General features: G+C 40.4%; 1 protein-coding gene across 3 annotated transcripts in view; it reads right to left on the reverse strand.

Annotated features, from left to right (window-relative positions):
• The window catches only part of LOC132911956 (photoreceptor outer segment membrane glycoprotein 2-like), an 83591-nt gene that overhangs the window by 2262 nt on the left and 68693 nt on the right, over positions 1 to 12636 (reverse strand). Inside the window, exon 6 of one of the 3 annotated variants that reach the window (XR_009659118.1) lies at positions 7762 to 9355. The exons of 1 other annotated variant lie outside the window; for it this stretch is intronic. Coding sequence is in view for 1 of the 2 variants with exons in the window: in XM_060969022.1 (XP_060825005.1) it covers positions 9332 to 9355 (24 nt within the window). In the remaining variant the exon portion in view is untranslated. Of the gene's footprint in view, positions 1 to 7511; positions 9356 to 12636 lie in introns of those variants that run through there. One more of the 3 variants, XM_060969022.1, reaches the window with a different exon arrangement.

Consider the following 12636-nt stretch of genomic DNA (forward strand, 5'->3'; position numbering starts at 1 on the left):
AAGTACTCCTTTTATATTAACACCATGTTCCAGGCGAATTTTATCTTCTGGAAACTTTTAAAAAACTCAAGACATTTTGCATATTTCATTCTCAGCCGAAGGCAAATCTAACCAAAAAGAATCTAATACCATTCGTATGTACCAGCAGTTCGAAATTTTTCCTCTTCCTAAAAATTTCTCCTACAGCTTGGTCCAACTGCGACAATTCGAATTTTAATCGCTATCATTTTGAACATTTTTTTTCCCTAAAAAGCATCGCGAGTGAATTCCCGGATCTCGCACGGAACATCGATAATCCGCGCAGCGTTACGCGGAATGCGCGATACGCGCGAAGCATCGGCCGATAATGGAAAATGTATTGCCAGCAGGAAGAACAGCAAGGCACACGTTCCAGCCGCGTTTTTCACCGGAAAAAGAGAGTGACATTCTCGCGACACGCATGGAAATGCTCGGCCTGCCGTCAGTGCGGAGGATCATCGCCGAATCGGCGAATTACCATTGAATTTTTCATACCAGCGTTGCAATTGCAAGGGGAAGGAACGTTATCGCGATGCTATGAAAAATACGCGAATTCTATTGCATTTTTTTTTTAAATGAGAGGTTGGTATTTTCGGAGGTTTATTTGGCCAGTCATTTCATTAGAAACGCGATTATAGGAATTCTACAACAATGTTGGCGAAAAATGGTTGTTATTGAAAAAATATTTGATTTTTATTAATTTATCTGAAATAGGAGTCGACTTTCGAGTGTTTATCTGAATAAATACCCGATTAACTGCGAAATTATGAGAATTTCTCAGTGACGATTACAGGAAGCCAATCTTTATTCAAAAAATTAATTTCCGCCATATATTTATTATTTTTTTTTTTTTAGAGAGCGGCAAATTTTCGCATAGTTATTCACTCGGCAATTAATTTAGCTGCGAAATTATTTGTCAGCGATGATTAAAAAATGTCCTCTTCATTAAAATTCACGACTACTGATCGTAAAAACACGACGAAAATGTTAATTATTTTTTTCGGAAGGAGGGCGTGGTTTTTCGGGGATTTATTCGGAGGTGAACCACTCGATTAGCAGCACGATTACGCGAATTTCCCAGTGGTGATCGTGAAAAGTCAGTCGTTCTGTTTATTAAAATTCATTAACATTGTATCGATCGGTGGATGAGTGGGGGTTGGTCGGGGGTTGGGCTCGCAGGGACACGGCAATAACGATTCGCAATAAAATTCTCGTCCAGCGGATTAACCGTTACAATTTCGTTACGCGTTCAACGCGAAAGTAATTCCTTTTTTTTTACCATGGTGCCACCGGGGTGGGACACGATCGAACCCCGGTGAATATCGTGGCAAACATTTTTGCTTGGCCATGCTGGTGTATTAACACGCGTGCGAGCGCCACAGACATAGCGACCATTGTCGACGTAATTACGGGCACTTTGCGCGGTGTGCGAAATTATTTCGCCATCCTCTGCTAGCCATTGAGGCTGTGTAACAAGCTACGATTTCAAATTTTCCTTCCTCGAATGGAAACCAATTTTTTTTCGCGATAGGAAGGATCAAAGTTGAGGAACGAAGAGATACGACAGGAACAATGTGTTTATCCTTTTGCAATTGATATTTGTGATTTTGTAGATTCGTTTCTGGCTTATTTCTAGGTCGATCAGAGATTAGCCATAGATGATTCTCCTTAAAATGGTGTTAATGGTGCCGAGATCATAAGCATCGATTTCAGTCTTTCGGCCTTCGAATAGAATAGCATTTTTTCCTGATAAAATCGAAATTGACATTTCAGAACGAGGACGTAAGATAAGAATGTGTCAGTGCCTTGTAAATGAGTTTTATAACTTTGCAGCTTTATTTCTCGTCGAGTTAATTGACAAAGTTGCTGACTTGGAATATACGACAAGAAATACACTATGCCTGGATGATCGTAATTAATCTGGTGTAATAGAAACAAATAGGTATACGTGTTTAATAATTGCCTGCTGTGTAATCACGTTTCAATTGGAAGAACAAGTAAACTTCTACGCTGAATACGACCAACAACGCTACAGGTACTGGAATAATCTTCTACATTTTAGAATTATCACAAGACAGGACTAAAATGTATGCAAATAAAAAAATTAACAAGCATAGATCAACGAAATTTTTCAAACGCACTAAAAAAGATTCTAGCACCTACGTAATTCACGATTTCATCCCCTCAATTACGAAGAGCGACTGCGAAGGGGTTAATATGAAATTAAATCCCATTGGCGATTTTGCGACGAGTCCTCGGCGCCGAATTGCCGTCCTCGATCATCCACAGCCAGTCCGTGACATTAATTGTTCGCAGGGTAGTTTCAACCTTCTCCCTTCCTCCGTTTCTCACCACCCTATGCTTGCTAAATCTCCTTGCAGACACCCGCTGGATATTTCGAATAAAGCCCCGTGCTCACAATTCGAATGCTCGTTATTCGACAGACAGGTATTGGTTTATCCAGTTTACCTACTTTCTAAACTAGCAACGAATTAGCCACGTTTCTCCTTCGATTCGGTCCGAGAAACGGCTCTCGAATTACCATAAACCCGGAGACAAATTAGGAACTTGGATACGCCGATTAATCGTCCACCAGAGCGGCCACCTTCAGCGTCATAATTCAACCCCTGGCGCACTCGTATCGATGCTACCCCATTGTTCAGGTTCGTTCGAACGATCTTCTCCCCAGTTTCTGTTACACCCTTGGACAAAAAGATAGCACATGTGTGCTATCATTAATTTCTCATAGATAGAGTCCGAATTTCCCAAGTTTGACGAATGGCATATAAACAGTACCTTGTAGTAATAAGGTATATGAGCTTGAAACTGTATCTTCGCTATTCCTCTTGTATTTATCAACAATGATTGTGAAATCCGGTCGGCGAAATGATAGCACACTTTCAAAAGTTGTAGTGTTTATTATCTACTAAATTGTACAAAAATAAAAAACCTTTTAAAATTTAATAATGTGTGGATCCTCCCTTATTCTCCACCACCTCCAGCATTCGTTTCGGCAAAGAACGATATAGTTTTCTAATATAATCCAGCGATATATTTCTCCATTCCTCTTCAAGGCACTTTTTTAACTGATTAATACTTTCAAATTGCCTATTTTCTCTATAAACGGCATTGCTTAATTTACTCCAACAGTTTTCGATTATGTTTAAATCGGGGGAGCATGCAGGCCAGTCCAAAACTGCAATATTTTCTGTTGAAAAATATTCTTTCACAACCTTAGCGGTGTGAACTGCAGCATTATCTTGCTGAAAAATAAAATCTTGTCTCGCAATATGTGTTGCGTACTTTGCAATTTGATTTTGTATCAAATTACGATAGGTTATAGCATTCATCTTGCTGCGAATTGATATTAAATCAGTCTTTCCGTTATACCCAATACCTGCCCAAAGCATAATGCTACCTCCACCCATTTGACGCCGTATTTGTGACAATTTTTTTTTTCTTACATCATGATAGTAAAAATTGAATCCATCTGGGCCATCTAAATTAAATCTTTTTTTATCTGTAAATATAACTTTCCTCCACTTCTTGTTCCACCGTATATGTTCTTTTGCAAAATATAATCGATGCTCCTTGTGAATCTGCTTTAGAGCTGGTCTTCGTTTTAATTTCATCCGCTTTATGTGCGCGGATTGTTGTAGTACACGTCTGACATTCCGAGGATTAGTTTTTACGCCAACTTTTTCTGCAATTTCACGTGACGTGAGAAGCGAATTTGACGCGGCACGTAAAATTGCACGTTTTTCACGAGTACTAATCGCGGAAGGTCTCCCACTGCTTTTTTTTGTTCCATAATTATTTACATCTTTCAGTAAATTATAAATGACTTTCCGACTTCTACTGAGAACTTTTGCAATTTTAGAAATAGTAAAGTTTTCTTTCTTTAATTTCAAAACTGTTTGAATCTCTTCACTATTTAGCTGTTTTCCACGTCCCATTGTTTGAATCGAAATTTGTAAGGTTTCTAATGAAATTCTTCTACTTTTCACTACGTCTACACCACTCAGAATACACAGAAATACTAAGGAATGGAAACAAAATGCTTGGTGTGCTATCATTTCGCCGACCGGATTTCACAATCATTGTTGATAAATACAAGAGGAATAGCGAAGATACAGTTTCAAGCTCATATACCTTATTACTACAAGGTACTGTTTATATGCCATTCGTCAAACTTGGGAAATTCGGACTCTATCTATGAGAAATTAATGATAGCACACATGTGCTATCTTTTTGTCCAAGGGTGTAGTTGGAGCTACAAGGCCGAGCAAAAATCTTAGACCTTTCATTAAACGCTTCTGTCTCGATAACATCTTACTAAATTCATGAACGAAGGGAACCATGAACGAAGAACGTTTTCTAAAAATATATTTCATTTTCATTGTAATATAAAATCAATAACGTCGATCGTTTAAGATCTTTGCACGTGCGATCGATATGGCGTTTTGTCGTACATGATCGATAGGAATGACTCTAACTTTCTTTCGCGTCACACTGTATAAGAAAGTTTAGCGAAATTAAACGATTTTAATGGGGGAGGGGGGTTGAAGAGGCGAATTATAAAATATAGGAAAATATTTGAAATAGATCGAAAGTTCGTTAACTATAATGATTCTTTTGTGACTGAAAATATAGTACATAAAGTAGTTATAGCGATCAAAGAAGGTGTTGCAACATAGGATGAAGGAATGATCGAAGAAGAGTAATATTTGTGAAAAACAAAACTTTCTAATTTACTTGTTTTGAGTATCCGGCATTTAATAACGGTAAATTGAATATCGAGGGGCGAGCTATACATAATATTAGACCTGGTGGAGTTCCTTTCCGCCAATTACCACTCTTCATTTTCGCGGCTCGATATTGCTGTACTTTCATCGTAGTTTCACTTACATCGTAATAAAAATTCCAACGCAGCGAAAAAGAATTTACGAAGAATCTTTGCTAAACTGTTCTCTCTAATTTCATCCTCTTACTTTATAATGTCGCGCAACATTCGTGTTACGATTAACTTATTTAAAACTGGAATTTCAGTTTTAAAAAGATTAAAACAAACGATGTATCTGATAAATGGAACGGATGTAGTTAAATATTTCAGTCGAGATTTAACATTTATAGCGTGCTCTTTACTGGTACATGAGATCTAACTTTTTCCGATTGAAAAACATTTTCCGTACCGACCGATCTTGATTCTTCTCATTAATTTTCTTTTTTTATTACCGAATACGTCGCAATTAATTCTCGTTGAGAATTACAAGTATGCCGACTGGAGTGTTACAACGGCATATCCATCCAGGGGCAGCTGTACGTAAATTCAGCATTCCATTATTTCACAGAAATTCATGTACATGAAATAATCATCTTCCAATCTTGAAAATAATACAAATTTTCCATACAATCCGATACAAATTCTACGCGATATTTGAATATCTTCCATCAAAATTCCATCGAATTTCATCAGAAGAATGTATTAATAACAATTTTCAAATACTCAACTAATGTATCGTAAATCACACGCGACAAACCTGCACAGAAGGTTAGCGAATACCAACATCTCGAGATAATTCATCGCGGAATAACAGGTTCGAAGAACCAAAGAGATAAAGGAGACTCTGGAAAGAATAAGAAAATCGGGGAGGAAAATCGGAAGAAAAATACAGGGAAACTAGAGGAATTGGCAAAGGGAGGAGAGCTACATAGCGGAAGGTAGAAACGTAGAAAATAGAAGAAACTGGATTGCAGAGGAGAGTCGCTAGAAGAAGCCTTTAATATTTTTCTCGTAAATCTTACGTTGTCTCTCCTCCTCGTCGGTGGACTCAGCGTCCAAGTACTCTCTGTGTGGATCCGAGGGCGGCTTATCTTTAACTTTATCTTTCCGACTTTGCATTTTATTGACGGCTCGGCCTGCCGGCCCCGACACCTCTGCCGCTCGAGGGTCTCGTGCAGCTGATTTATGCGACCCGACCGACTGTTACCACGATCCACCGAACCCTTTCGTCGGTTTCCTTCTTGCCGTAGATATTGTCAAGAGCCACGCCAAGTCGCTCGATTCTCCACCGGGAACTACTCTGACGGACGGGATCTCGCTCGATCGTCGCCTGTCCTCCTAATCGAGAGTCGACTTTCTGTCGCTGCTGCACCGCGTGTCTCGCATTCTCCGCTCGTTTTCCGCGAATTCTTTCGTGGCTGAATTCACGATTGAAATTTCGCTATTTCGTCCAACAGAATTTACAGATTATAGAGATTTTAAAGGTTACATCGAGTGAAAAAGGGTAGAAAAGTAACGTTGCGAATATCGTTTCTAAAAATTTGTCTGAAAATTTAGCAACGTCTGCGCCATCTTCTCGCAATAAATAACGTCTTTACGATGAATGGAAGTAAGTTATTTGCGTTTTGACAGCTGAATGCAATGAATTTTTAATGAATATTCTTCAACCGAACCGTTTGATTTTCAAATTCCCCTTCAGAGTCCTATCTTTTAATCGCTTTAACGCTTTCGGAGGCGTAACCTAACCCAGTGTATATCCTTTATCCGTAGAAAATCCTGTGACCCTCCTCAACGCAACGACACAACCAGACATCGTGTTATTCCACGGATTTACAAGACTTGGTTTCACCCTCTGAGATTATCGTTTCCGGTATACGGATGCCGATCCCTTGCACCGGTACCAGTAAACTCAACCAGAATATCGTAGATCTACATGCGAGGTGCGGTGCAAACCGTAATAACCAACGAAGAATTCATAAAATCGAAACTTAATGGGACGAAGACACACAAAAATGGAAATATCGTAAACTCACTGCCTTAAACAGAGTATAGTAGAATTTTTTATAATGTGGTGGATATATTGGTTCACGAAAATATTTGAATACTTATATAACAAATCTTTATGCTCGTATCGTATGTATTATACAAAGCATTTTGAACTTTTATTCGCGCTGTAACGAGACACGGCTGTCGTAATTGTACCGATAAAATTTGGAACCAACTTGAAAATGTATAGAGGTGGTTCTTTTTACTGAATCGCGAATTGCTCGCATGTGCACGGTTCCTCTAAATAAGATGCAAAATGGCGCTACTTTCAGTCGACAATACCGATCGATCCCATCGGTTCCTATTCGAGGAAATATAAATCCTGTTTAATGCACCGGCCGGTGAAACGACGTGGATTTGCGAGCAACCGAACGGCCATTCGGGAGCTCGATGCGAGATTGATGCGCCACTCTAAATATCCTGATCCATCTCCCATGATCCCACGGAATCGTCGGGCCAATGATAAGCTTAAATAACCGGAAATATAGGGGAACAATGGACGTTGCGTTTTCAGTCCTGATACGAATGTTTCTTTTTTCTATATTTGCGATATTGAACTTTTATCCGTGTTTCGATCATCGCGGATTGCTCTAAAATTCAAAATTCTGTATTTTCACTCCCTCCGTTCATTTTCTATTTTTTTCTTTTTTTTTTTTTTTTTTTTTGCTTATAATATAAATTGCGGTTATCGGGTAAGAGCCGCGCACAGAAACTTCATTTTTTCTAACAATAGCGCTGCATCGTAAATGGTAGAATGGTTCTTGGCTGTTTAAGTTACTTCTAAACGCGGAGAGGAAAAAAAAAAGACGGAAGAAAAAAGAAAAATGTTGCAAGCTTGAGTGGTTCAGGTGGTGTAATTGAATTTTTGCGTTCTACGTAAAAATTGTTCAGTGGCAAAGGAAAAAAGAACGAACCTTTGATTATCGGTGTCGATTGCTCGTCAAACCTGATCGCTGTCGGCAGCAACTTTTCAGAGGCGTCAAAGGGCGTGGATTTTCGATGCACGAGCCAGGGAAAGTGACAAAAGCCAGCTTTACAGGCCCTCGCACGCGCGTCACACCTCGCCCCGCAAGTTTAGCGTTCGACGAGAAAAATCTGTCGCTGATGAAAGCACCGTCGAGGCTGCTGCCTGCAACAATTTCTCCCTCGAGGAAATTCAGTCTGCCCCGAGACGAATCTACTCTTCCAAATCTTCGCTGCAATCTTTCTCTTTACCGATACATCGTTTCGAAGCCTGTAAAAGATAGCTCGAGGAAGAACCGGAAGAAGCTTTGCGCATAGTATCGTTTCGAGGCGTTTAGAGGTATATCATCGGAAAAATTGAAGAAGATTCGAAGTTACGTATGAATACGTGTACTTTAAGGTACGATTTCACTCACCGAGAACAGCTTCTTTTTCGGCCAAAGCAAAGAATCGTCCCGGGTATTGAAGTCTTTGGATCAGAATCGAACTGTCTTCCGTTGAAGATCTCATCGGATTGACGAATCGGTTCTCCGTTAATAAAAGGAGAGCGAAGAAAATGTTGGTAAACGTATTATTTATATTTTTGTTTCAGTAGGTTGGTGTGCGTTTAGAGCTGTAGAAGTTTGGTGGAATATCGATGGCGAGAATGTGAGAGGCAATTGGAATCTTATCGCGATCCTATCGAAAATGGTACAGTAGTACAGGAATTGAGGATTCTTAGATTTAGCTTATGCTTAGACGGTTCTTGAATTTTCTATGCCTGAAACTCGTTCTCAATTTGAAAGCGACCGATGAAATTAATTCGATAAGCAGAATCAAGACGCGATTATACACCGAATAATTACTATTTTCCAATCGTTACATCGAAACGATGTTCCATCTTCGGTTCATCCGTCAAGATTAACGATTCTCATGCAACCAGCAGGTTTTTTCGTACAGTCGAATGAGCGATGATTTCGAGCGTACGTACGAAAAGAGAAATTGCATCGAATGAACGAGTGGACGGGAAAGAGCGGCATGGAAGGGTGCAGCCGGTCGATGGAACGAGATTAAAAGAGGCAAAGCTACAAGATTAAAAGGCAATGCCGGACACGGGCCGAATCGAACAGCCCGGACGACTGCTCGCGGAGACATTTATATTCCCGGGAAATCGTTATTGACCGATCAGAGAGACTCGAGCGATCCCCCGGCGTGTCGTTCTGCCCTTTTCTTTCTTTCCTTCTTTCCTTCCTCGATCCAACGTCCACGCTGTACGTCGTCACTGTCCTTTCAAAGCTGCACACGTATACACCGCCACCATCTCGCTTTGTTCCAGCTTCCTTCGGGAGTTTCATTGTCGTTTATGATATCCAGCCTTTTGTAGCTCTTCCCTTCATCCTGTTCACCAGCCCCACACCGATTCTTCTTCCATCGACTTCCTTTTCTCTCTGTTGAGACTGTCGTTCCATCATCGTTGTAACGAGCATTTTTACTAGTACGGTGCAGAGAACGTCGTTTTGCTTGGTATTCGATTGATCGGCATTATATACACGATGCTTTGGTTATCTGAAAATTGGAGATAATGGTAAGATATACGCGCAATAAATTTCTCGGTTAATGTATATCGTAGGAAGCGTGTTTGTAGATAGTCGTCGTATGGAATCGAGAACCGAAGCTTGTTTCGTGCTGTTCAGGGATTTTGTATATGCTAGAATTTAATCTTGAAGTTGAGATTAATGATCTTTGGAAGACACAATGTTTGTGTTGAAATAAGAACTACAGAAGCAGATGTATATAAGCAAGTGATATAATTAACAACGTATACAAGAATTGTTGATCGTTGGCCAGTTATTCTCAGACTAGACTTAAGTAGTAACCCATGATCCCTTAAATACTTTGAACCCCACTCTCTATACAGTAACGAATATGACTTGTATAAGTGTCCTGTTCAAATGGCTGTGTGAGTGTCTGTGTAAGGGTATTGTGCCTGTGCGTGAAATATCGTTGTATTCCAACAGCGTTACGTCGGCCGACTCTCTACCTGGACCGGGCCTCACATCGCGGACGGGATGGCAGCCAGATATCCGCACATCCTTATCGCATACCCTTAAGATTTTCAAGGACCGACCATAAATCTCAGAAAACTCTAGTTAAAGTCTTTCAGATCAAACAAAGATCATTTGACGAAAGCGTTTTCTAAGGTTTGTGGTTTCTTTCGGGAAAACACGTGAAAGTTAGTTTTGCACGCGTGCGATGCTTCCTACTACCAACTCTCTATCGAGGGCGGTTAAGACCCTTCCTAGTCCATCGACAGTCTTAGTAGCCAATAGAAACAATGTCTGTTACCCTCACTTTTCCGGCCAAAAACTGTCATCAACAAATCCGATGATCCCGTGCGTTAGACACACCCTTCTTCAGCTCTCCTCCGACACAGTATCGTCGCTTTCAAGTCAGTTCGTTTTCGTCGTCAGAGCAGTCAACCGGTCTATAACGGTACCACCCTTAAATCATTCCGGTTTCTAAAGTCGAGAGCTCCGACGAATAAAGTCGCTTAGTCCAACGAATTCATCGAGAGATATCGTAAAGTCGGGTCGAATTTCTCTGTAACACATTAACTGTACTCATCGCCAAATACTTTGTGACGCTCGTATCATTGTTGAGCATCGTAAGCTTGATTGTTGAATATACACGATATATTAACCTATTAACACAGTGTTAAATTCATTAAACTACCCCTGTTATCTTAATCGAAACAAGGGGAACGACTATTTCGCAGCGTCGACTAGCCGAATCGTAGCGAAAATTTACGTCTCTCGCTGACGCGTTTTCCTCGCGACCGCGTCTCTCCGCGAACGGTCGTAACAAACAGTATAGCAGAATTATTTTGTTTTATCCTGTCTGTTTACTGGAATTCTCTAATTACGGATCAAATTAGTATACTTTTATGTAAAACCTGTTTTAAAATCCTCTAGGAGAAATAAGATCTCCACAGTGTCGTTAGTAATCGTTTAACGATCGAAGAGAATTTCCCAGTCACTCTATTTGTTATTTTCCTGTCTTTCTCTTCGTGAACCGAGCTATATCGAAAACGAATTCTGCGGAGCTGCAAAGCCACTACTTCCATTTTCCATCATGCAACCCCAGTCAGGTTATTATTCCCTTAACGCAACGATCGGATAACGTGGCATCCGAATTACTCGGCCCACTTTTATTGCACCGCTATTTATCACCGGGACGAAACACCTTAGCATCGAGGCTTCTACTTCTATCCATCATCCTCCATCTTCTTCCGTCGTCCATTTAACGCGTGGCGTGCTCCCCTTTAGCCTTTAAAACATCAGACACGCGCACCAAACGACTTTATCCTCCAACGAGGTATCATTAATCCTACGAGTCAATGAATATTCGTTCTTTACAACGATTAATAAGAAACGACTCTTATGCTACGTGTAAGTTCAGACGACGATCTTTTCGTTAATTGTTTTCCAATTTTCTTAAGACCAATAGCTTATCGAGCTTTCAACGAAACAAGCCAATGAATATCGATTATGTCGTTATATTACCAACGATCGAGGAGTTTTCTGCAAGAAGAATTATTACGAAATTTGCCTTTGTTTTGTAAATATGAAAAGAACAAGATCCTCCGAGAATTATTATAATTATCGATGCAGAGTTAAAAATTCACGAATCGTTTTAACAAAACCATCAACAATTTTGCGAAAGAGAATTCTTTCGACGTACTAATGGTTCTGTCAATCTTAGATGGAGCAAAAGATACTCGTAGAGTCTACGAAGCTTCCCATCGCACAGTGGTAGATCTGTTCTTGGTTTTCGAAGCTTCATCAGTCTTTCGGCTTATCGGAACCGGAAGGAATCTCGAAGAAGCGATCCTCTGCCAGCTGGAGCAGCATAAAAAAAGACATTCCTTGAAGGCCGCCGGTCCTATCTGAGGGAATGTTTCTGACCGCACATGGATCTTTCGGAAAAAATGTTCGGCAATGAACCGAGGGAACGGAAACCATTCCTTCCTCCCTGTGGTTGGCTCTTGGCCGACGATGCTGAAAGAGAATCCTGGAAAATCGTGGCTAGTTTTCTGTACGAGTTTCCAAAGTGCCAAAAAAAAAAAAAAAAAAAAAAACTGTGTACATTTGTGCGTGTAACAACAGGACCTTGAAATAAGCCAGGATAAGGTCAGGACGTCTCGCAATAACAAAGCTAAAAAAATGTTTAATTCTCGTGCACATACGAAACGCAAGTGGTTGGAACAACTACTTTGCAAGATGGTCGGAGAAATTTTAAGCTTGTTCTCCTTAATGTTTCACGATGCTCGATCGGTCGAACGTGATCCGCACAATAAACGTGATATTGCTTGTTCCTCGACTTTTCTTTTATTTTATTCTATGATCGTTTCATTCGTGATTCAATTACATTAAGCCGAACGCATGCAAGGCTCGGCTTGCAGCGGAAGGTTTATCGGTTGCTAGAGATCGTTTCGTAATTGCCGCCAGATGAATTTGCTGTGGTGCGAGGTAACTACGAATATATCGTACCGGGGCCAAGCAGGAAGGCGGAAATTAAAGGAACGAGAACTGTACACGGGCAACGAGTTATGAAATACGACACGGGTACACGGATCCGTCTGAAATTTACACGAAACTTAATCGGGTTGGGCGAATACACGCCTCCTACTAGTTGTCTATTGCCCTATAAAGATCGTTCGTGCCTTACAATCTTCTGTCAACGTTTCCACTGTTGTTCATCATAGATAAGAACAGGTTAAACCACATTTGAGATATACGTATACACGTACAGACATATGGACGAGTTATATCAATTAAACCATTTGT

Source organism: Bombus pascuorum, chromosome 11 (assembly GCF_905332965.1).
Source record: "Bombus pascuorum chromosome 11, iyBomPasc1.1, whole genome shotgun sequence".
Classification (NCBI taxonomy): Eukaryota; Metazoa; Arthropoda; class Insecta; order Hymenoptera; family Apidae; genus Bombus; species Bombus pascuorum.